Genomic DNA, 26938 nt, shown 5'->3' on the forward strand with positions numbered 1-26938 from the left:
GATTATCCATATCTGGTATAGTAGTAGCTTACACATCAGCTTCCTTTCTTCTATAAATAGAAGAGATTTCAGTTCATTATGTACATCAGTTTGAATTCGAATAATATATAGTTTCTCTCTATACTTGTTTTTACTTTACAATCTTTATTTTATAATACCTTTTTGACAACGAGAAAGGTAATATGACCACAAATAATAATGAAGGACAAATTAGGACAATTTCTTAAAGTTTAAGGGTAGATACGACAATATTTTTAATATAAGAAAATAAAGAAAATGAAAACAAAAGAAGAGCTTAAAGAAGGAAAAAAAACAGGCCAGAAAAAAAAGTAGAAGGAAAAATCAGGCAGGAGAGAGAGAAGAAGCAGCAAAAATATATTGGGAAAAGAGAGACTGTTCGAATTTGAGAGAGAGGGAGGGTGATCAATTTGCGTGCCGGAGAAAATGGAGGTAATAGAGGTAGAAGACAGTGGTGGGTACAGCCTAAAACCAAATCGTTTAGCGAGCGAAGACATACTGTTCTGCATAGACGTGGACAGTGAATCCCTAGTGGAAATGAAAGTTTCAACTACAGCGGGTGGGCGACCCTATACGAGGTTGGACGCTATGAAGCAAGCCATCATTCTCTTCATCAATGCCAAACTCACTATCAACCCTGATCACCGCTTCGCTTTTGCTGGTCTTGCCAAATCCGCTTTTCTGGTACTTCCCTAATTTCGTTTCTAAATTCACTATTTTCCTTTTTATTATTCGTGCTTGATAATTGGAATGAAACGGGTCCAAACTAGTTCAGGATTGAGGTTTGTTTTTGTTGTTGTTTGGTGTTTAATTTTTTTTTTGTTTTTTGACAAGGTAACATATTTATATATTAATAAAAAGACTTCACTAAAAAAGTGAAGTCACCCATATTTACAAAGAAAGTACCCATAAAACCTTTGTCATCTCATAAGGAATCTAGAACATCAAAAATGGATTCATGATCCTCCATAAACTTTCCTTTACACCAAAAATAGAAAAGAGTCAAACATTTCATCTTTATCTTCTGGATGTTACTAGACTTGTCTTCAAAACATCTTTGGTTTTTCTCTTCCCAGATTGTCCACCATATGCATGTTGGAACTATTTTCCATCTCTCTTTATAGCTAGAAATGTTGCCCTCTTTATTCCAGCAAGTTAGAACATCATTAATTCTTCCCGGCATTGCCCATGAAATTCCCCTTAAGCTGATGAAGATTCTCCATAGTTGTACAGTGAGTTTGCAGTGCAAAAAAAGATGGCTAATTGTCTCTGCCTCCTCTCCACATAAGTAACATCTAGAACACAGGTGGAATCCTCTTTTGATTAAGTTGTCATGTGTTAGTCCTGCCTCTTTTGCCAGTATCCATGTAAAGCAAGCAACGTTGTATGGAATTTTTACTTTCCATATCATCTTCCATGGCCAACAACCAACCTGGTTGTTAGACAAGTTGAATTCCTTGTAAGTAGACCCAACAGAAAGCCTCCCCTGCCTATTCCTTTGCCATACGATAAGATCTTGATTAGAGTTGGTACCACTGAATTGCTCCAAAGTATTGTAAAAGTCAATTACTCTTTCAATCTCCCAATCATTTAGCAATTTTCTGAATGTAAGATTCCATCTCTGATTAGTCCATGCCTCGTGTAATGTTACTTGTTGTTGCTGATTCAAGAAATATATGTCAGGAAAAAGATCCTTCAATGGTCCTTGTCCTAGCCAATTGTCATCCCACAGTGAAATCTTCCTACCATTTCCTACCTTAAACTTGGATTTGTTAATCAGTTTTGGCCACAGATTCCTAATTGACTTCCACGCATTGACACCATATGGAGTTCTCACTGATTTGGTTGTCCATTTTCCTTCCGTTCCGTATTTCTCCTTAACAACCTCCGTCCACAGTGATTGTTCATCTGCTGCAAACTTCCATAGCCACTTCATCATCAAACTCTGATTCTGAATTCTTATGTTTTTTATACCCAGTCCCCCTGCCTTTTTGCTAGTAGTCACAGAGCTCCAATTAACCAGGTGGAACTTCTTCTTCTCGCTGTTGCCTTCCCATAGGAAATTCCTTCTTAAGGCTTCAATTCTCTTCACTACATTGACTGGGATTGGAAAAAGAGACATCATATAAGCAGGAAAGCAATCTAGTTCAGAGTTAATCAGAGTAGTCTGCCCCCCATAGATAGATAATGATTCTTCCAATTTGGTAGCTTCTTTTCACACTTCTCCAACACTCTATTCCAAATTCCTTTTGAGTTACTCTTGGCTCCCAATGGCATTCCCAGATATACAGTAGGCAGATCACCTACATTCCCACCTAGAATATCAGCAAGACTTTGTAATTCCATTACCTCATTTACTGGATAAATGAAGCTTTTGTACCAATTTATGCGTAGTCCAGAAGTGGCTTCAAAAAGAATGAATATCACCCTTAGTACTTTCAGTTGTTCTCTATCAGCTTCACAGAACACCAAAGTATCATCAGCATACTGCAAATGTGAAATCCTCATGGTGCTATCAGCCCTGCAATTCACCTTGAAGCCTCTGATCCAATTGTTTGTCTGTGCTCTTTTTAGCATATCATTCAAACCTTCCATTGCAATAATGAATAAGAAAGCGGAAAGGGGATCCCCTTGTCTCAGACCCTTCTGGGAAGGGAAGAAACCAGCCGGGGCTCCATTGATGAGTACATAGAAGCTTATAGTTGAGATGCAGTATTTTATCCAGTTAATCCATCTTCCACCAAAGTCCATTTTCCTTAGTGTTTCAAGCAGAAACTAATAATTCAAATGATCATATGCTTTCTCTATAACCAGCTTGCATAGTATCCCCAGTTCCCTGCTTGTTTTCCTTGTGTCAATGCATTCATTAGCTATAAGGACAACATCCATGATCTGTCTTCCTTTTATGAAAGCCATTTGTTGAGAATCCACCAGTTTATTGACCACCTTTTTTAGCCTCTCAGTCAGTAACTTGGAGATAATTTTGTATATACTACCTATCAGACTGATAGGCTTGAAATCTGTCAGTTCTTTGGCCCCAAACTTCTTAGGAATCAGAGCGACAAAAGTGGCATTAAGGCTCTTTTCAAAGATTCCCCGTTCATAAAAAATTTGAACAGCAGCTACCACATCCTTTTTAACCACTTCCCAACAGGTAGTGAAAAGGGCCATTGTGAAACCATCTGGAACTGGTGCTTTGTCACCTGCACATGCCTTAACACTGTCCCATATTTCCTGCTCTCCAAATAGACTCTCCAGCATTGAGTTATTCTCTGTTGTGATCATCTGGTTGTTTCTGATGGAACCTATTGGCCTCCACTCCTCTTTTCTGTGTATAGGTTTTGATAGAATCTAATTACCTCCTTCTTGATGTCTTCCGGGTTTTGCTGAGATTCCCCTTCTACTATCAACTGAGCTATATTATTAAATCTCCTGTGAGCATTGGCTGTTTTGTGGAAGAACTTGGTATTCCTGTTTCCCTCTTTTAACCAAAGGGCCCTAGATCTCTGTCTCCATGCTACTTCTTCATGATTTGCAATCTCCTCAAACTCCATGGTCAATGTGGTTTTTGTAAATGTTTCCTCCTCTGTCAAGCTTTTCCGGTCATGTAACTCCTCCAACACTGCAAGTTGGTTGAGGATACTTGGTTTTTGTAATGCTAAGTTGCCTTGTAGAGTTTTGCTCCATTTCTTTAACTTTGTCTTCAAGTATTTAAGCTTCAAAGTTAGAATGAAATCTGGCCTTCCTTCACAGGTGAAAGAATTCCACCATTTTTCAATTCTGTCTTTGAATCCTTCAGTGTGCAACCACTAGTTCTCAAATTTAAAGTATGATTTAACTGGATCCCAACTACCACATTGCAACATCAATAGGAAATGATCTGAGGTAACTCTCTAAAGCAGTGATTGCTTTATGTTTCTAAAATCTTCATTCCAGTCAGCAGAAATCAAGAATCTATCCAATCTGGCTGCTATTATATGTCTGTCCCCTTTTCTCTATGTGTACTCTCCTCCTGATAATTGGATGTCTACCAGTTCCATGTAATGCTGCTCGGTGGGCCGGGCCTGAACCGGACCGGACCGGGCCCGCGGTCCTAACGGGCCTGGTGGGCCTGGTGGGCCGGTCCTGGGTGGGCCGGTCTTGGTGGGCCTCTGAGCCCGTCACGGGCTGGTCTCCATGGTTGAGCCCACGAGCCCGGGACCGTTTGGCCCGGGACCGGCAGGCGGGCCTGGGCCGGTCCTGGCGGGCCTGGCGGGCCTGGCGGGCCCAACGGCTATTTTTCAAAAAAAAAAAAAAAAAAAAAAATCAAACGGCCATATTTAAAATCTAGCCGTTTGGGCTGAAAATATGACCGTTTTTTAAGTTAAAAAAATGGCCATTTGGCCCCCAAACTTTATTTTAACCCCAAACTTTATATAATTACACTTTTCCCCATTTCTCAACTATAAATACCCCCTCATTCTTTACATTTTTATGTCATTTTTTGGTAATAAAATTTATTGCTTCTACCCATGAGCTTCTTTTCGCAATATTTCTTTGTCTATACTTAGAATTATTTATATGCTACAATATATACATAATATACAATATATATACTACAAGAAAATATATTTATAAGATACAATATATACATAAGATACAATATATATACTACAAGAAAATATATAAGAGAATATATATACATAAGATACAATATAATATACTACAAGAAAATATATTATGCTACAATATATACATAATATACAATATATATACTACAAGAAAATATATAAGAGAATATATATACATAAGATACAATATAATATACTACAAGAAAATATATTATGCTACAATATATACATAATATACAATATATATACTACAAGAAAATATATAAGAGAATATATATACATAAGATACAATATAATATACTACAAGAAAATATATTATGCTACAATATATACATAAGATACAATATATATACTACAAGAAAATATATTATGCGAATATATATACATAAGATACAATATATATACTACAAGAAAATATATAAGAGAATATATATACATAAGATACAATATAATATACTACAAGAAAATATATTATGCTACAATATATACATAATATACAATATATATACTACAAGAAAATATATTTATAAGCTACAATATATACATAAGATACAATATATATACTAAAAGAAAATATATAAGAGAATATATATACATAAGATACAATATAATATCAAGAAGTGATATTTATGCATGACAATTTAGTGTTTTACTATTGTTTTGTTATTTTCTTTTTCGTCAAGCACTTTAATAATTAGATATACATATATACTACATATTAATATAGCCATGATACTACAAGAAATTGTCTTAAAAAAAAAAAAAAAACCCGCTAGGCCCGCGAAGCCCACGAGCCCGGCCCGTTAAGCACAGGACCATGTGGGCTTAGGCCCGTCACGGGCCGGTTCCACCCATTAGGCCCACGAAGACCGGGACCGCCAGGCCCGGGACCGCCAGAGCCCGGGACCACGAAGCCCGGGACCGCGAGGCCCGGCCCGTTAGGCCCACTAAGGCCCGGGCCCGGGACAAAATACAGCATTAGTTCCATGTCTTCAATGAAGTTTGAAAACTCAGTCATAGTTCTTGTGAATCTGGAACAATTTTTCTTCTCTGACGGGTACCTTACAGTATTGAAGTCCCCACATACCACCCAAGGTCCATTAAAGAGACCTCTTGCACCTGCTAGCTCCCACCATACTTCCTCCCTCTTTTTTCTATCAATAGGAGCATACACAGCTGACAGATGCCATGTATATTCCTGAGTCTTGCCTGAAAATTTACATGTATCTGTATGTGATCCAACACAACATACCTCGCCATCCCACATTACTACAATACCGCCTCTAGTCCAATACCCTCTCTAGTCCCACTAGCTTCCAACTGAGCAAATTTCACCCATCTATGACCCCATAATTCTTTTACAATCTCCCTAATATCCCCTTCTATTTTAGATTCTTGGAAGTAAAAGATTTCTGCCTTCCAGCTGAGTATCAAACTTTTAATCAATCTCCTTTTCCTGACTCTATTAAGTCCCCTAACATTCCATGATATGATATTCACTGACATTGGCTATGGTTGATGATGCTTCCCCCTGCTTCTAGTTCCATTGCTCTTGAAATTACTTCCAATATCTGGACCTTTCAGCTCTTTGAATCCCTTCTTCTTTGTAGTCTGGACAACCTGAGTAACTTCTTTCCCTTTGTTCGCTTGCCTTCTATTGTCAATTTTCATGTAAAGTTCCAATGCTTCTTTCTCACATCCACTACAATCCACCCCAAATTCTTTGCTCAATCTGATGATGATGCACCTAAATTGATGCTTCAAATTCTATGTCTTCTTCTGCCTCTAAGTTTTGATGGTTTAGAGGCACAACTTCTTCAATTGCCCAGTCCACAAACATATCAGATTCTTTTGCTGCATGTGCATGTTGTTGTATTCCTCTGAATTTTGTCCCTTCCCTTCGTGCTCAACAAGAATCAACATTGCATTATCTTCAGGATTAGCTTCTTGTTGATTTTCTTTATCTCCATCATCCTCTCTCTCTTTTTCCTCTTCTTCTGAGCTGACGATGTTGTTGCTTTCCTTTGGTTCCTCCAAAACAATGGTTATTTGATTTACCACTGAAGGTTCAAACTGAATAGCTGTTATCTTCATTAAAGGGATCTGGCATGTGTTTTGTGTATGGTGTTTTAAAAGCCTTCTCTTCAGATATAATTTGAGCCAATGAATCTGGGCCCAAATCCTTTTTGTTGTAGTGTTGCGAAGCCCTATTAGTATTCATTAAAGAGTCACATGACTGGTCAGTTGCTCTTTTAGGGATAGGCTGAACCTGCTTTGAGCTACCCACATGTCCCATCAAAACACATGTAGCTACTCCCCCTGCTCGCTGCTTGACTGCAACATCGCCGTACGTACTCACCGAAGCTTCACACCAGATCTGAATCTCAAAGACTACCCCTTCACATTCTATTTTCACTGTTTTTGGTACTGCAGATCCATCTCCTCTCACCTTTATTCTTGCCCATTTCAAATGATTTTTTAGTTCTGTTTCCTTCTCAGTTTCAATCCAGCCACCACAAAATTTCCCAACTTCTTTGAAAACTTTTTGAGACCATAGATGTAGTGAAAGTCCTACTAGTCTAATCCATACATGATTCATCATTTTATTTCTTGGAGCAGACCCTATCATCGGATTCCACCATTGGAGCTTAACTTTGTGTTTCTTCCAATACCATTCACTTCTCAGTACATGGTCAGCGATTAGCTTCGAAGGGAATTCGAAGAGAAACCTATTTTGGTGCATCTCGTAAATGTTGATACCATGTGCTTGCTTCCAAGAATTTGCTGCCCATTTACGAACTTCCCATAAGGTTGCAATTTCAGAGTTTTCTTCTATAATGAATCCCACCAGGCACCTACCTAGCAGATCGTTGTGTGTTAAATCTCCAGAAATGTGTATAATGTCTCCTTCTTGTTGGACCTCCGCTTCCTTCATTTCTCTGCTTGCCCACTTATGATTTCTGACTGTGTTTGAATACAGAAGTCCTTCAATGACTTTTGGAGCGATAATTGTATTCCTCCGTACCCCGCCATTCATGAACCTTTCTATTTTTGCTGTAACATCTGACCAACCTGAATTGAATGCCGCCTCCTGAACAATAATAATTGACCTTCCCCTGCCTTAATAATGGTTATATAACGACCATGTTTGTTGTAGTTCTTCGCACATAATATTTCTGAGAAATGATCCTTGATTTTCCATCTTTTCACATGATTTTCTTTCACCTTCGAAGCTTCCTTCAGATTTTCACACAACCATACCATCGTCTTCCTGCTGAACGTCGATCTTCTGATTAGGCTTCTCCCTCTCTCTGTCCATTCAAACCATTCTTCAGCATTTGTTGAGCATCTCCCTATTTCATATGACTTGAAGCCCATTGCAAAATAGATGATGTTCTCCCTCATTGTAGGATTTTCTCGTTGGATAGGATGAGCAATTGATTTGTCAGCAATAAATGCTGTTAGAAAGTCCCCGGAATCTTGTGTTCTATCGCCGGAAAATAGTAAAGTGTTCAGAATTTGGTGAAACTGGAATGGGTCTGGTGGGACACGCCTAGTGATTAGGCTGAGTGGAGAATTTTTTTTGAAAAGAGGCCCGAAATCTGGTATTTTGTCGCCGGAAAATAGAAAAGTATTCAGATTTTGATGAAAAGGGGATGGGTTGGGTCGGAAAAGGCTGCTGAGCAGGTTGGTTGAAGAAAAAAATTTGAAAAGTGGTTGGGGTTAGCCACACGCGCCGGCGCGTGGCTCAGATCTCACCGGAAAAAGGCTGGACTGTTTCGCGCGTGACGGCGCGTGGAGATCTGGTTGTCGAAAATAAGTGCTGGGGTTTGGTCGGTTTGGGGTTGGTTCTCGCTGAGGGAGATGTGGTCGTCGGAAAAAGTATGTAGAAAAGCATCTCCGATAGCTTTACATATCACTGTTCTTGAGAGTGTTTGTAAACAGTAATTGCCAGCATAGACCTAGGACAAGGCTTTCGAAGAAGCAGCTTTAGAAATAATAAAATCTTATATCAAGAAAGCGATTCCTTTCAAGTATTTTGGTACTAAAGAAACTTTGGTTCGAATACTTGTAGAGACTTTTATGAGTTACTGTAACTTTTTGGTATCATTTTTCCTTTTTTTTTGGGAGGGGGCATTAAACGTTTATACCATGTTAACTGCAGATGTGTGTGTATGGTTCTTGAGCTTGTGAATAGATACAATGTGCCTGAAACGGAATAATAGGCATCTCTTTTCATGAAAAATAGAAATTATTTATGTGCATTTGAGAGGACTTAGGGAAAATAGAATTGCCCCAACTCTATATTTACTGGTGGAAAAACTAAGAGGCATAAATGCCGCAGAAACCATTTATTTAGCTTGAAATTTGAATTTCCTTTCCTTAGATATGGTGATAGTATGAAATCAGAAACTTGAAAAAAGGGGGCCTCGTGTTTCCTCTGAGGTGGAATTTGAATAACTTTAGGGCAGATGGTGTGTAGTTTTTATCTCCATTTGCAAGGAATAGAAAGAGAGAGAAATCAATTCAACGTTGTGATTGTTCGGGAGATCGGCGTCTTAACGTGATTTCCTGAGGTCAGTTGATTTCTGAAGCAATATCTCTAGATCAAGATCTGGATGCTTACCTAGCTCAGCGGATCCATTGTTCATGCGGTAGCGTAGTGCAACTGTATAAGGGAAGCCTTTCTATTAGTAAAGTAATGGGAAAATTCCAAAAAGAAAAAGGCCTCAACTGGTGTGCAAGAATGCACTTTTGTCTGCCCTTTACTACTAATGGGTCCCATGGTTCCCATGCCGTTGTTTCCCAGTCCTTCCGTTTTAAGTTTTAGCTCCGACTCAAAGAAATAACTTCTAGAGAGTTTAGTGGATAAGATGGCTGCACTCCAGTTTGCACCAAGTGAGGTGTAGCAGTGGGTGGGGAAGTAAAATAACTGTGAATTAGCTACTCGGCTTGCTCGGGAAATAAATTAACAAAGGAATTAGAGGTGGAGCATGGGCAATTCATTCTGTGTTTAATGTTTTAACCCCTCCCGATTTGTATGAAATGAGGAGTCATCGTTATTTACTTCCCTCCCGATTCAACAAAATATAAGAGAAGGTTATGTCCTGTCACCACGGGAAGTAAATCAATGACTCCCTGATAGCATTCTCGATAGTGGAAGAATATTGAATTAGCTCATTCTAGAGTTTTGCAATTAACTCTATTCAATAATCGAAAGAACAATACGCATAATCAAAATAAAGATATGTGTTGGGTGAAATTAACATAATAAACGGTATATGGAATTGAATACATTAACAATATTCAAACAACGAATAAAAAGGGAAACTAACACTGAATTCCCGTTCAATCGTACAATGCACGTATCAAAACGAAGAACGTTGGAATTAGAATAAAAAGTCAATCAAGTTTGTCAAACAGTCAAGAAATCTTAACAAGGAATCAAATTACCTTGTTTAGATCACTACATAAAATTAAAAAAAGATCTTGTGAAGATCAAGAGTTCAAAAAAGAACAAAAGAGAGGGCTTTTTCCCCTATCGGTTACCATCAAAGTGTCAACCAATTTAATGAAAAAATGAGTCTTAAGGGTCTATTTGTACTGGGTTCCAAATTAGGCAATTGACAAAAAACCAAACAAAGCCACATGCTGGGACATAGTCCAGTGCATTGCGTGGCTTTGAGTTAATGGGCCACTTGTTCTGTCTTTAGATTTCATTGCAGGGCGCTAGGGTTGACTCTTGAGCCTGAACTCTGTTTCTAGCAACTCCTTGAGTCTAAATTAAAGGTGTTAATCGGGCCGGGCTGACCCGCTAACAACCCGGTTCAACCCGGTCCAGCCCGTTACTGTGCATATGTGTGCGGGTTGGGACGGGTTGGACGGGGGGGCAGGCTAGTAACGTTAAGTTTTCGCCAAACGGGTACCCGAACCCGCCACAACCCGTTAAGGGCTTAACAGGTTCTTAACGGGCCTCAGCCCGCAAACCCGCCTATTTTTTTTTTTTTTTAAATTAAATCTGACCGTTGCCAACGGTCAAATTTCAAAAATGACCGTTGGCCAACGGCCAAATCTGTCAAAAGCAGCCAAAATTTGGTATTTTATTTATATTTTAGCCCCCCCCCCCCCCTTTATAATTTGTAAATTGCAATTGAATCCTTTTTAAAAACTATAAATACCCCCTTTCTTTTTTATTATTCCTCACAATTATCTCTCAATTCTCTCTAATTATCTCTCAATTCTCTCTTGATAATATTCTCAATTGCTCATTATTTCAAGCTTTCAAGTTTCAACTTACAAGTTTCATACTTTCATTACAAAAGTATTATTATCATAAATTTCTAATTCAATTATTCAAGTGAAGTGTGACATCAATTATCAGGTTATCAAATATCAATTGAAGATTTGAAGTTTGAGTTTTTACTTTCTCGTTTCTATATCAAATTTAGTGCGGCATTCAGAATCCCAGTACACTCGTTCCATCCCTTTCTCTTTATTATTTAGAATTATTATTTGAATTTTTTGTTTTAAATTAGATAATGAATTTACTTAGAGCGGCCAAAAAAGCTTGCACTAGTAAAGGTGGTAGTAAGAAAAATTCCAAAAGAGTAAGAGGTGGTTCTTCTAGTAGTGCAACACATGTTTCTGAAAGTTCACCCGAAAACGTAAATGTAGATTATGAGCTACTTCAAGAAAATTTTGGTATTGATGATGATTTAGATGATATTCAATCACCCGATAATCTTGAAACACCACCACCTACACCCGGTAATGCTAGTCAAAATATTAACGGTGGAAGTGTAAGTAAGCCTCCTTTGCCTATTAAGAAGAATAGAAGATTAAGAAGTAAGTGTTGGAATTTTTTTGATAGACTAGAAAATGAGAAAAATTATGTAAAATGTAAAATATGTAATGAAGTTTATAAACACGAGCCCGGTAAGAATGGGGGAACGGGTCAACTTCGTAGGCACATGGAAGAAATTCATCCTATTGATTGGGGAGTAGGCGATGAAGCTGGGCAACAAAAACTTAACCCGGTCACTGGGGGGTTAATGGGTAAATACGATATTAAAAAGATCGAGAAAAATTAGCTAAAATGATTGTTTTAGGTTGTTTACCTTTCAGTTTTGCTTCTTCACCATATCTTGTTACTTATATTCAAAGAATTTATAACCCTATGTTTAAAGGTATTCCTAGAAGTACTTGTAGATCTGATATCTTTAGGCTTTATGGACAATATCAGACATATATACGTTATTTGTTCGCTAGTCTTTCTTGTAAAGTTTCTCTTACTTCTGATATTGGTCGTGCTGTAAATGGAAATGATTATTTAACTGTTACATGCCATTGGATAGATGATAATTTTTGTATGCAAAAACGTATTATTGCTTTTAAATATGATGAAGATCAAAGTCATACCGGTGCATTTATAAGTGCTACTATCCATGAAGTTGCTTTATTTTATAATCTTTCTGAAAAAGTTTTGTGTATGTCATTTGATAATGCTTCTAACAACACTTCTGCTATTACATTACTAAAATTGCATCTACGCCCACCACTTCCTGAAATATTTCATATTAGATGTGCATGTCATATTTATAACTTGATTGTGAAGAGTGGCCTTGACTTGTTTCACAATGACATCACTTTAGTTAGAAGAGTTGTTGGTGTAATTCAAGGAAATAATAGAAGTGCTAGATTAAATGCATTTAAGGAAAAATGTGTACACTATGGACTAAAACCAAGACTCATGCCTGAAGAAATAGTTACTAGGTGGAGTTATACTTATTTGTTCCTAAGATGTTGTTATAAATATAGAATTCCTATAACTGAAGTTGCTAATTCTCATTGTACCGATCCTAACCGTCTGTTAACATCTACAAATTGGGATGTCATTCATGATGTTGTACAATTTTTACAAAAATTTTATGTGGCTACACTTGAGTTTTCTGGAGCTTATTATCCTACTATTGTAAATGGTTTAGTTCACATTGCTGAAATTTCTCTTTTACTACAAAGTTGAAGGCGAAAGAGGGATATACTAATGTTGTTGAAACCATGCTAGATAAGTTTAAAAAATATTTCTTCCCAATTCCCCCTATTTACCTAATTGGTGCTATTTTAAACCCTACTATCAAAATGATAAAGGGCACGACGAGGTAAATGAAGAGGAAGACCAAGAAATTGGAGATACAATAGTTTATGGTACCGATTATAATACCGGAAACCAAGCACCTCACATTGACATGGAAGAACTTACAAAGATGATGCAAAACATTTGATTTACTATTACTTCTTTTTTTTTTAACAATTGTTGTAAACTTTTAATTTGCAAGTTCAAATATTTAAAAAATCAAAAAAGAACTTCCAAATTAATTAGAAGTACTATATATTATTCAATAAAAATATCAAAGTTACTTAAATATTGTGAATTTTTTATATTGCATAATGTCTTATACTCTTATTCAATATTTTTTATATAGACTTATGCATTTATGTTAATATGTTTTATGTTTTAGACCTTTAGTTTGCAAATTTTAGACTTTTAGTTTGTTCTTTTAATTCTAACCCTTAAAAGTTCAATTCTAATCTTTAATTTAAACCCTTAAAAGTTTGAAAACACTTAAGTACTTAACTATCAATAACATTGAAAAAGAAAAATATAAGATAGTTAAAAATAAAATAAAAAAACGAAAGCCCGACCCGCCCGAACCCGTACGGGCCCTAAAGGACCCGAAAAATCCCAGCCCGCCACCAGCCCGTTAACTCCAGCCCGCTAACAACCCGCCCGTAACCCTAACGGGCTGACCATTTTTGTGTCCAGCCCGTCCCAGCCCGCCCGATAAACACCTTTAGTCTAAATTGCCTCCATATGCTCTTTCAATGATGTCACAAGCACATTGAAGTACCTATGAGATATTTTCAAGTCTTTTAGCTCACCTTCCGTAAAAAAGCACTTAATTGTAATTTGTAGACCAACTAGCTTCTCTTAAAGTTTCTTAGCATGTGACCTTGTCATAGGATGCCGGGGTGGCTTCTTAGCAGCTATGCGGCGTGTTGGTGAGCTCTTGGGGCAGTATCACTCACTACCTTGGCCTTCTAGTTGCTCTGTTTCCCTAAGCAGGGCATAATGTTTATTTATCCCTAGACTATTTGACTGTAATTCATCTAAACCTCAAACTAAAGTAAAGAGTTCTGTTAACGTGTTCAGTAAATGCTAGTAATTGATCCTAATGCTCTCTCACAACATTTGTAATTTTCTGGTTATTAATTGAGATAATAGAAATCTTCCCAAAGCTTTAAGTTTGATAGATCAGAATAGGAATGCTGACAAATTTTCTCAGGAACTCGCTATGCAATTATTGGTTTATTTTATAGTTTGTTGAGGTGCAGGCCTCATATACAAAAGTTCCAAATACTGGGAATGTTCATTGATAAGTGGTTGAAAAGTTGGAAGATATGATATAAGATGTGAACAATTTTTCTGCAATAGCAATTATAAATATATACGAGCATATCTTTTTCTTTTGTTTTTGTTAATGATGTGTTCGGGTGAGCTTGCGCTTACCTCAACTATTTCACTTGGTACTTGCTGCCTCCCATCAATATTGTAACGGATAACTCTTCCACCCAAGGAGCATCGCCTAGCATATAATCTTCTGGGAACTATAGTCTTGCATGGTTTTCATCCATTTCATTGACTCCTAGGTCACACGTGGGTAAGTATAAATCCTTATAAGTGTAACTTTTGCTTAAATCCTTGTGAAAGGAAAGTATAATTGGGGACACTATGTCCTCAGTCATCCTTATTAACAGTATGTATATCTTTATAGTATGTGACTCCTTATCGAAACCGATCACTCGTATAATTTCAGGGAAAATTTTACAAGGAAATAGAATGTAAGTAAGACACGAGTAGGAATAGAGATAATAGAAGCAAGACCTGATTGAAATGCTTATTGTTTGTTTCCAGTTTGCTTATGTGGCCCCACTGATTTTCCTTTGCTTTTCTTTTACGAGTAATTTGATGTTGATAGATCATTCAGTTTTGCCTATTTATGTCTGAGATTTTTAGAGAGTCAAATTAACCAATTCTGTATTGAAACTGGACATTTTAGCTCATTTTCATAGATAATGATGATGTGCACTTCAAAATGTGTCAAAACAGCCATTGAGACTCTCAAAAAACATATTGTGTCACATAAAGGGCTTGATGGATCTACTTCAATATTTTAATTTAGATAGTTTTTTTCTTCAATACTATTTGATACTATGTCAATCAGTCAATTAACTATGCACAATCCAAATCCAGCCGGCGTCGGCTATTTGTATCCGTTGTATCTATTCCACTCTACTCATTCAGTAGTGGATCCATCAAAGTTAGACTAATTTTACGCTGACCGTAACCTACTGCATCCCGCCCCATTTATTCGGGTTTGGCGTTGGCCATGTGTCACGACCCGGAATTCCCACCCTCGGGAGTCGTGATGGCGCCTACTGATGAGAGCTAGGCAAGCCAACCCTTAACTACCTTTTTTATTAACAAATTACTTATTTTAACAGTTATCAGTAATATCATGAAAACAACAGAATTAAATAAATATGTGGAAGACTTAAATTAAAGAAACTGAACAATAATGCGAAAATCAACATGTGCCTCTACCCAAGAACTGGTGTCACATTACTCACGAACTTCTAAGAGTACTAAATACAACCGTTTGAAAGAGAAATATAAACTGTTTGTCTCGAATACATGAGATAACAGACTGAAATAAAGATAGAGGAGACGCCGGGCCTGCGGACGCTTGCAAGGCTACCTCGGTGTCTCACTGGACTGAAAGCTGGCTCCCGCGCTACTACTGCTGTCCAAGACCTGGATCTGTGCAAAAGAGCACAGAGTGTAGTATCAGCACAACCGACTCCATGTGCTGGTAAGTGTCTGGCCTAACCCCGGCGAGGTAGTGACGAGGCTAGGACCAGACTCCAGATAAACCTGTGCAGTTATATACTATATGGCGGAAAAGTAAACAGGTAATAAGCAATCAAAGCTGGGAAAGGGGAAACATGCTCCGGAGGTAGCAGATAAAACAGAATATCAAAGAATAGTAAGGAAACTACAATTTAACTTCTAACACGGATAAAGAGAAATAAGGCAACTTTCACTTTCAGTTTCATCTTGTTGCAGGCGTGCAACCCGATCCCATTTCTCATATCTTGTGGTAGGCGTACCACCCGCTCCCATTTCAGTATATCTTGTGGTAGGCGTATCACCCGCTCCCATTTCATCATATCTTGTGGTAGGCGTACCACCCGCTCCCATTTCATCATATCTCGTGGTAGGCGTACCACCCGCTCCCATTTCATTATATCTTGTGGTAGGCGTACTACCCGCTCCCATTTCATTCCCATTTCATTATATCTCGTGGTAGGCGTACCACCCGCTCCCTTTTACATTTCATCACACAATCACAAGAAATCCCGGTAAGGGAACATAAATAATATAATAACTTCCCGGCAAGGGAACACAACAATATTATAATTTTTCCGGCAAGGGAACAACAATATTGAATTAGTCATCCCGGCAAGGGAGAATCAACTATAACCAATCTCAACTCAACTTGTACTCAGTTCAATTATTGAAAATGCTCAGTCATCGAAGATCATTAAGTAAAGCACCCAAGTGTCATTTAAGAACACAACAACTTTCAATTTAAGACTCACGGTCATGCTTGACACCAACGTATAGATACTCGTCACCATGCCTATACGTCGTACTCAACAAGAAGCAAGTAGCAAGTATGACTCAACTCCTAATCTCTCAAGCTAGGGTTAGACCAAACACTTACCTCGATGCCTTGATCACCACTCAAGTCTCAACTATAGCTTTACCCCTTGATTCCACCACCAATCCGCTCGAATCTAGTCACAAGTTACTTAATTACATCAATAAGTGCTAAATGAATCAACCCCAATGCATGAAAATGAGTTTTCTAAAGTTTTACCCAAAAGTCAGAAATCACCCCCCGGGCCCATGTGGTCGAAACCCGAGGTTCGAACCAAAACCCGATTACCCATTCCCGCACGAATCCAAATATATAATTTGTTTTGAAATAAGACCTCAAATTGAGGTCCAAATCCCCAATTTTAGAAAACCTATGTTCTACTCAAAACACCCAATTTCCTCATGAAAATCTTTGATTTGAAGTTGAAATCATGTTAAAAGATGTTAAGGAGTGAAGAAAATGAGTTAGAAATCACTTACCAACGTTTTGGAGAAGAAAAATTGTTTGAAAAATTGCCTCTTATGTTTTGAGGTTTTGAAAAGTGAAAAATAACTTATTCCCATTTATTTATACCCCTCTCAGACCCCAGTGCGGACCGCATCAAATGGACTGCGGCCGCACAGCCTCCACCGCGGACCGCATAAAGGCGACCGCGGCTGCGCTGGCCCCTCCCTGAAGACCTGCAGCTGAGCACCCTGTGCGGACCGCACAAAGGCGACTGCGACCGCACAACTTCCACCGCGAACCGCACAAAGGCGACCGCGGCCGCGCTGGTCCCTGCGCGGTCGCACGCGATTTCTCGCGGACCGCACTAGAGGGTTCAGAGACTGTGGCTTCCTGAACCCGCAACACCTGACTTTCTAAGCCTAAGGCATCCCGGAACCTACTCGAAACTCACCCGAGTCCTCGAAACTCCAACCCAAGTATACACACAACCTCAAAAAAATCCTACGGACATATTCGTGTAATCAAATTACCAAAATAACATCACGAGCATCGAATTAAACCTCGAGATCACTGAAATTTCTCAAAACTCTTTTAAACATCAAATTTCTCAATTAAGGTCTGGATCGCGTCAAACGACGTCCGTTTTTAACCAAATTTCACAGGAATGACTCAAGTCATATATAAGACCTGTACCGGGCGCCGGAACCAAAATACGGGTCCGATACCATTGCTTTCTAATCAGTTTTCATTTCAAATTTCCTTAATCAATTTCTGGAAACAATTTCACTTAAAAATTCATTTCTCGGGCTTGGGACCTCGGAATTCGATTCCGGACATACGCCCGAGTCCCATATTTTCCTACGAACCCTCCGGGACCGTCAAATCACGGGTCCGGGTCCGTTTACCCAAAATATTGACCGAAGTCAAATTTATTCATTTTAAAGTCAAGACTTAACATTTTTTCCACAGAATTTCATATTTAAGCTTTCTGGCTACGCGCCCGGACTGCGCACGCAAATCGAAGCGACTCTAAATGAGATTTTCAAGGCCTCGGAAGCACATAATGGGTAAGAAAACAGGTGATGACCCTTTGGGTCGTCACACCATGCTTTGCACTTAAGTGAGTTAATACTTTATGTTCAGAGGCAGATCCGAGATGTGAACTTTATGGGTTCGGGATGACACTGATCATTTGAGTTATCTCCTTACTTTATAGCAGTTATTGCTCCGGTTCCAGAAGGTATAGCTCTCGCCTCAACTTTTTCTTTGAAATCGGAGACTGATCCAATTTCCTACTGAGATAGGCAAGCGGAGGGAGAACTAGACGTATCTTGCTAGGCAAAGACAAGTTAGAATGGATAGCTCGCGAGTGGGATTTTTGAAATGTAATATTTATTCATATTTAGTAGATTTCGTTACACATATATAGGAGTTATAGGGTTCAACCGAACCTGTAGCTTTAGTTGTACATCCGCCCTCTGCTTTTGATACTTCAAAAAAGAATCTCTCTTTATAATCTTATCCTGCATGTTGAGTGTTCCTTCAGCAGTCAACTGTGCGTGCTTTATAATATCAAGATGAAACTGAAGTAGTGGTTCATTGTTTGCTGCTGTGTATGTTTTTGATTCTACATTGACCATAGAAATATTTGTTTGTTGGGAATACTTACCAGTTAAGTGGCAGGTATACTTGTTTGATTCTACTATATGAGAATTGTCCAAGAATGTGCTGAATTCTAGAATTTTGTGTTTGTGCATTTCATTCATAAATGTCTTGTCTCCTATTTCGGCATAGTTTTTTAAAAAACATTGGGAATTTGGCGAATTGGTAGGGCCAAGAGCTATGTTGCGCGGACTCTCCAAAATGATGCCTCACCCATGTCGGATCCTCCAAAAATACACTATTTTTGGAGGAATCGACACGCACCCGACAACATTTTCGGAGAGTCCGAGTAACATAGGCCAAGAGTGTACTTGGTTTTTTTACATAGTGCAAATTCAAGTCAAAATTTTTTTTTCCGCTTCACTTAGTTGTTCTTTCATCACCATATCTCTTTCATGATCCTTCTAGCTAGCAGTTGCTATATATGATCACAACTTCATTGGAACTAAACGATCTCCAAAATTTTCTATTTGTGAAGCTCCAGAAAGAGTTCAGCAGTGACATTGAGATGGCCAATTCTGCTCTTCGGGGTCTCACAGTAAATTCATCTTGTGGCCACTCTGATCTTACTCAACTATTTCGGCTCGCTGCCCATGAAGCAAAGAAATCACGTGCTCAAAATCGGATACTCCGGGTGGTAAGTTTTTCCATGTTATAACACAAATGTTTTGTTGCCTTTCATTTTCTCTGCTGGGTAACCATTTTCATGTTAAAACACAAATGTATTTAGTAGGCTCCCATATTTCACTGTTAACATATCCTTAATAGTGAGTTTGAATGGTTAAAGCGTCAACTGAGTTTTTGCTTTATAGTCTCTTCCTGAATTTTTGCTGGTGCATGCTTAACTGGGCTTATGCTACACATGAGACTATTTTAAAAGAGAGCAGTTTCTTTGAAGCCAGATACTCACTCTATCCTTCATTCCTTCTCCTTTTATGAAAGCCACATTTCAAAACTAAAAATGTAGCTGGCACATACGGTGCTTCGTCAAATATCATCAATTCATGCATGGAACAGACAATGAACTGCTTGATTGTAATGCTGTAGAGATACATCACTTGAATGCAAATTTTCATCTAGCTATTCTCTAGCTTATTTTCTGTCAAGTAACCATATATATAATTTTTTCGAGTGTAGATGGGGCAAAAAGTTCCAGATTAGCTTGTCTTGGTGCCACTGATTTGTCCATTTTATTCATTAACTCCAGTCATTGTTTTCTACCAAAACATTCTTATATTTGAAAGAACTCTAGCAGTGAACATCTAATTGCTTCTGGGTTGTTGACGAGTCAAGAGCGACCGGCTGCTGATATTTCTGGGATTTATTGGAATCTGGATTCAAAAGGTAAAACCAAAGAAAAAGAGAACCAAAGAAAAAGAGAAGCCCCCCCGGCTTGTAAGCTTATCCATCAAATCGTACAGTCAAGGTTGATGACATGGCATTTTCTTCTCTTTGGCTCAACCTTTGGGATGACCATTAATGTGGTACTCCACAAAGCAAAGAGAAAGGGGAGAGTTGAGTTCTGAAATGTGTTGAAAGCAGGAATCATGCATAAAAAATTAAAAACTGAGAAATAGAGAACCCTCTGGAGTCTGGTCTATGTGGCTTTAGCAGGCTGTTTTTCAACCTTGGCTGAATATATCATTGTGTGCTTCAGAAATCTGTTTAGATTCTGATTGGTGGAGAGACAGGAAAAGGCTAGGACAACACAGCAGTTTTGCTTATGAAATGGCACTCTTGGTGGACCTGTCTCCTTTCTTGGACAGCAAGATGTAAGGATGTGAGATATTCTATAGAATTATCTGGGCCACTTCACTTTATACATGTCAGTCCTTGACATTGCTTTACTGGTCATTTGCTTAATTAGTAATTAGTATGGGTGTCAAATAGGCGGGTTGGGCCGAATTTGGCTACTTAACACAGGTTAAGTCACTGCACAAGTCATGACTCAACCCAACCAAAGTTTGCTTGGATCTTTGGGCTAAAAATTGGGCCACAAACCAACCCCAGTTCAAACTCATTTTTTCATTTGCTTGTTTGTTATTTAATATTTTGTTTAACTCCAAATTAAACGAGAAGCAACTTTTCTTTTCTTCAAAGAAGTGTGTGAAAGTGTAGAGAAAGAAATATACCTAACACGACCGAACCAACCAAAAATTTTATGCTATTTTTTGGTTGTGCCCAAATTGACCCATCTACGAATTTATTTTCAACCTAGACCGGTTGGAAGGGTTACACTTATATGTGTGAAATTTGACCACCCTAGTAGTAAGTAATGGTCTAGGAGTTACTGCGCCCACGCAAAATGGAAGTTCATGTAAGCCTCATGGATTAAGATATAAGTTCTATGTTTCTTACATAGAGTTGGATCGGGGAACATGTATATATTTTCCAGGAATAGTTGAGAAAAGCTGTAGAGAAGTGTCAAAATAGGCTGCATGTGCCCTTTTGGTTAAATAAAATGGAATAGTACTTATTTGTAAAAAAAGAGAGGAAAATGGTATGTGTTAAAACTCTCTATTAGGCAGCAGAGAAAAGGGACATTTGATTTGGGGCAGAGGAAGTGCCATTCATGAGGTGGTATAGGAGTTGCCACTTGTTGTCAACTCGTCCAGGTGATTACAGTGCTCAAGTACTCTTTCTAGAAATTACTTTCTAGTTTGGACTTTGGATGCGAGACTTCTATTGATTACTTTCCATCTAGTACCTTCCTTCTTATAAATACATGTAATTACAACTTTTCAACTTACTATTGTTATTGTTGTTATATTATATGACTTTTTATTTTCTTAAACAAAACTATTTTACAAATCATCCTTACTGCATAGCAACCTTATAAATGCTTTCCCTTGATCTCCCTCTGACAGGTAAGGCTTTGACATGAATCCCTGCTTCATTATTGTTTTGGGGGACATCGTTTACCTTTAGCTTCTTGTCTGACATGTCTCTTGTACACGGGAGTAACCCTTCTTTGTTCATATGAAACGAAAAAAAATAAAGAAGAGGTGAAGTGAAGGAAGTCACATGATATAAATAGATATTTATTGTTCTTGTTTTTGCTTTTTCTCTCTTTACTTGTTTCCAAAATGAAGGGGTTATAGGATGTTAACATCATTTCACTAGATTCAGCTTACTATATAGAAGTTGTGTCCCCCCTTTTTCAACGTAAGAGATCCATTCTTTATTGTAATGAAAGAGTATATCATGAAATGGACTGGAACAATAATCTTAACTATTTTCACTTGATTAACCATTTATATGGATTTTATATGGTTCCTTTGCAAGTTGCCAATCACAAATGAAGTTGGCATCTCAAAAAAGTGCTGCTTCAAGTACATAAGATGCCCTTTTGCACCTACGCTATCCTGCTGCAAACATTGTGCACTGTGATGGCCTCATGCTAGTAATAATCAGGATATTATAATTTTTGCGATTTCAAGTAACTCTGCCTAGTTCAAACAAAAGAAAAAAAGGGAAAAAGTAAACCAGCGTAGTGAGGTGACAGAATATCCGACAGTACATTAAAGTTGAGAACGAGATGCCTCTGTGGGTCTTCTGAACCTTAGTTGATAGTTAATGTCCTCTCACTATGCTCTATGGGAGTGCTTGCTATAACCATCTTTTAGTGTTTAAAATGATATTTGCCTTCTGAGTAGCTATTTAGATGTACATTTCACGAGAAGCATCTCATTCATGCTTCTCTTCAATATATGCAGATACTCCTATATTGCAGGTCGTCAATACCACCACAGCATCAATGGCCTGCTACTCAGAAGCTTTTCACTTTGGATGTAGTTTACCTTCACGACAAGCCTGGACCTGACAATTGTCCTCAGAAGGTGTATGATGCCCTTGTGGAGGCCCTTGAACTTGTCAGCGAATATGAGGCATACATATTTGAGAGTGGTCAGGGGCTCACTCGTGTCCTCTTCCGTCATATCTGCACACTTCTATCCCATCCTCAGCAACGTTGTTGTCAAGATGACATTGACATACCCAAGTCCCTCGCAAAGAAGTCACCTGTGGCTGATCCAGCACCAGTTGATGAAAACACCGTTGTTTCCAGCCAATAAATACAGAACACAAACATTTGAATCATCAGACTTTCGGGGAACTGCTTCTCATTTTCCATCTTGTTTTCCTGTCTAGAATGCAGCCCCCATTTGTTGATAACACTTTAAAGTTAATTTTAGAGGTTTTAATGGATTGTATAAACGTATCACTGTATCAGGATTGCTAAGCATTATCTGCTTCCCTTTTTTGCCTTCTGCATTTGCTGTGTACGTACATGTATGTCTTGGAATATCCTGCTAGAGATGTTCTATTCTAGAATTCTAGGTCCTTAAAAAAACATTATTTGCTTGTTAATCACGAAACTAGGGCGTCGACTGAAATTTCCTCATATCCCACAATGATAAGAAGAAGCATTCAAGATGAATTTAACTGATTAACATGTCTGAAGTGTAAGGCGTATAAGGAAGTATGGAAAATTGAATAAACCATTCATTGGTCAAGCAATCTTGAAGATCAAATTTTCATTGGTCATCTCTAATTATGCTGCCAATCTCCTGAAATCATCTTCATTTTTTAGCTTTAAAATAACTTACAAACTATCATTTATTTGATTTGGTGAGTAATAACTCAAAAGCTTAACTCAAAACAGCATCTTCGAGAAAAACTGTATCATATGTTAGCTTAAATGTGCAGCTTGTTCATGGCCTACTCATGCTTGGCCTATATTATATGCTCGAAAAATTTGAAAAGGAAAAAGGTGAATTCTTAGAGGATAAGTGCTGATAGAAGATTGAATTCCCAAATTATGTGCTGCCAAATCCATTCCATTAGTTTTTTTTTTAAATTTTTTTTATGCCAGTTACTCTGCTCCTTATCCCTTAGCAGCTAGACCTTAGCATAGTTATTATTTGTGGATTCTATTAAATTAAGACGATACAGAGTGACATACTCTTAATATATCTATTTTAATATGTCATGGGATATTCAGTTGAGGAATATTTATCCTTCTTTCTTCTTCTGAATAATATTAATTCCTGTTTGGTTATGATGAAGTTGAGGCATTGACTGGATCACTTTCTCTATATCTCAAGGATAAGAAGAAGCATATTCAAGATAATTTTTTCTTGATAAGCTACCTGAAGTATGAAGAAGACAATTATTGAGAAAATTGAACCGATCATAATCTATAGTCAAACAAGTTTTTTAATATGATATTACAACTACTAATTCTGCTTAGGCACTATGTTCGAAATGTCAAAGGTCCCCTCTTTTTGGATACTCATTGAGTCATATCTCCCATTATAATGCCTCTCTCCACGAATCACCTTCATTTCCCTTCTTTGTTTCACCTTTAATTTCCAACTACAAATGATTTAATATGGAGCATAATAATTCGCAATTTTAATTGGAGTCGTCAACTCAATGATAATAATCTCATTAGTTAGCTACTACTTATCAACTATGTGTGGGCAGCTTGTTCATAGCCTACTCATCCACACCTGAAACTATTTGTTAATTAAGAAAAAAATACAATAAAAACATACAACCTATTATACCACACCGTGAGGTCTGAGGAGGGTAGTGTGTACGCAGACCTTACCCCTACCTTGTGAGGATAGAGAGGCTGTTTCCAATAGACCCTCGGCTCAGGAAAGCATAAACACCATATTAACGAAAATATAGACAAGAAGGGACAATACCAAAAAGCGATACAAAAGTAGAATAAAAACAACAAGACAGTAAGGTCAGGAGCGTATGCAGAATTTTTTGCAAGCGGTGTCGATATTTAAAGAAGTGAACAAATGAACAAATATAATAACAACTCCATATTAAAAAAAAAGATTCAAATTATAATAATAAAACACAATATAACTACACCACAATAACTTTCCTCAACGAGTTTTCACTTTTTGAAATATTTTCATAAAACTTCATTATAGTACTAAATATATTTTTTTAATATAAGGCATTACAAAACTACCAAATTTAAATAAGTTTCGAGGAACCTAAAATAATTCATTCAATAATCTGCTCATTGAAACTAAAGAGCAATAATGTAATATTAGAAGTCAAGGCTTTGAGCTCTAAAAAGATGAATATAGAATTGTTGAGAACCGGACACGTAACCTCCCACTCAAAACTTAGTTGCTTAACCAATGGACCAAGGATCGGTTATTGGCAAGTGGTGGCATCTCATGGATACTTAGAAATTTCCAATATTATAATATTTAATAAAAATGTATATTTGATAGAACTTTATGATGTACACTACGGTGTGTCCGCCCTTGAACAGAGGTGGATCTAGAATTTCTAATACATGGGTGCACTACAAAAAAAAGAGACAAATATGTACCCAGTAGGAATTAATCGTTATACCTCTTGGTAAATAACACAACCTTCAACCAAGTGCACCACTCAACCTTCTTGGAACATGATGCCAACAGTTAATATTTTATCAATTTTAAAAAATATGTACATAAAATATCTAATTTTAATGAGAGACCATGGGTTCATGTGCCCCATAATTAAGCGTATAAATCCGCCCCTGTCCCTGAGTAAGGTGATCAATAATGAAAGAAAATAACATTAGTCATAAAAACCTACTAACAACAGAAAGCGAGACTGTTTGCAAATACTACTGTTATGAACACTTTAGACTACCTACTCTACTACCCTAATCCTCGACCTCCATACCTTCCTATCAAGGGTCATGTCCTCGGTCAGCTGAAGCTGCGCAATGTCTTGCTTAATCACCTCTCCCCACCTCTTCTTTGGCCTACCTCTACCTTGCCGTATTCCCTCCAATGTCAACCTCTCACACCTACTCACCGGGGCGTCTATGCTCCTCCTCGTCACATGACCAAACCACCTAAGCCGCGCTTCCCGCATCTTGTCCTCAATAGAGGCCACATCCACCTTGTCGCGAATTACCTTATTTCTGATCCTATCTAGCCCGGTGTGCTCGTACATACATCTCAACATCCTTATCTCTGCTACCTTCATCTTCTGTACATGAGTGATCTTGACTGGCCAACACTCAGCCCATACAATATCGTTGGTCTGACCACCACTCTGTAGAACTTACCCTTAAATTTTGGTGGTACCTTTTTGTCACACAAAACACCGGAAGCGAGTCTCCATTTCATCCATCCTGCCCCAATACGATGTGTGACATCTTCATCAATCTCCCCATCTCCCTAAATAATAGACCCAGGGTACTTAAAACTCCATCTCCTAGGGATGACTTGTGAGTCCAGCCTCATCTCTCCTTCCCCTGCTTAAGTCTCGCCACTGAACTTACACTCCAAATGTTCTGTCTTGGTCCTGCTCAACTTGAAACGTTTAGATTCCAGGGTCTGCTTAATTAAGAAAAAATAGAAAAAGAATAATAGGAGGATTACATGAAACTGCCATTAGGTTATAGGGACCAGGTGGATTATCTCGATATAAATTTTGGGTTTAAATTTATCCTGTGTTGGCCGAAAGTATTAGCTAGAATCGATATTATTTTTATTGAAGGTGCGATAAGCAGGGGCGAAGCTATACCATTCTAATTGACTGCGAGAAAATTACTCTCTGTATATAAGTTAAATATTAAGTTATAAAGGTATATAACATATATTGAACACTCTTTGTCGTAGAGTTTTTTCACCTTTTTAAAGTTTGAACACCCTTGGAAAAATTTCTAGTTTCGCCACTGACGATAAGTTATCCAGATTATAGTCCTGGTTTTAATTCCAGGATCATACAATCGTGGAATGTCCTAATTTTGAACTAAACAGCCCATATTTTTGGTAGAATTGGAACTTTGATCAGTTGCAGCTAACCATGATGTCAATGTACTGGGAATTCTAACAAAGAACAAAAAAGAGGAATGAATTCCACTTCCATATGACAATATGCGTTTCGAATTGAGTTTTATGTTCTCATATTTTGATTTTTGACTGTACAAGTTTAAAAATAAATCTTTACGAAATTTGAATAATTTCTACATTTCGTTTGACGTTTATTTGCAGGTTCTTACAGATCGATATCTCAATTTTAAACTAATTCATTTATCTCAAGTGTAATATCCTACCAGAGATGTTATTCTAATATTCCAGGTTCTTAACTAAACATTATTTGGTTGATAGTCATGAAACGAAGGCATCGACTGAAATTTCCTCATATCCCACAATGATAAGAAGAAGCATTCAAGATTAAATTAATTGATAACAATAACACGTCCGAAGTGTAACACGTATAAGGAAGTATATTAAATTGACATGCCATTCATTATTCATGATAAGTCATGCGTCTTTATTTTGATGATTTAACAATATTCGTGAGAGAACCAGATAAAGAATCTGATACAATTTATTCCTTAGCGTTCAGAGCAACTAATCAAATGTCTGGTTCAAATCA

At 37.7% G+C, this 26938-nt stretch overlaps 1 protein-coding gene across 1 annotated transcript; it reads left to right on the forward strand.

Annotated features, from left to right (window-relative positions):
- The first annotated feature begins 304 nt into the window (after positions 1-304).
- On the forward strand, positions 305-22792 carry LOC107779572 (uncharacterized). The gene is made up of 3 exons (XM_075250881.1): positions 305-702; positions 18999-19157; positions 22237-22792. The coding sequence occupies exons 1-3, from the start codon at positions 445-447 to the stop codon at positions 22591-22593; spliced, it is 774 nt and encodes a 257-aa protein (XP_075106982.1). The 5' UTR covers positions 305-444; the 3' UTR covers positions 22594-22792.
- The last annotated feature ends 4146 nt before the right edge of the window (positions 22793-26938 follow it).

Source organism: Nicotiana tabacum, chromosome 1, assembly GCF_000715075.1.
Source record: "Nicotiana tabacum cultivar K326 chromosome 1, ASM71507v2, whole genome shotgun sequence".
Taxonomy (NCBI): domain Eukaryota; kingdom Viridiplantae; phylum Streptophyta; class Magnoliopsida; order Solanales; family Solanaceae; genus Nicotiana; species Nicotiana tabacum.

Excerpts from the sequence above, each read along its gene's own strand:
- LOC107779572 (XM_075250881.1), top strand. The coding sequence starts at position 445 with ATGGAGGTAATAGAGGTAGAAGACAGTGGTGGGTACAGCCTAAAACCA. Across the intron at positions 703-18,998 it reads TTGCCAAATCCGCTTTTCTG|CTCCAGAAAGAGTTCAGCAG; the intron begins GTACTTCCCTAA and ends CTATTTGTGAAG. Across the intron at positions 19,158-22,236 it reads AAAATCGGATACTCCGGGTG|ATACTCCTATATTGCAGGTC; the intron begins GTAAGTTTTTCC and ends CAATATATGCAG.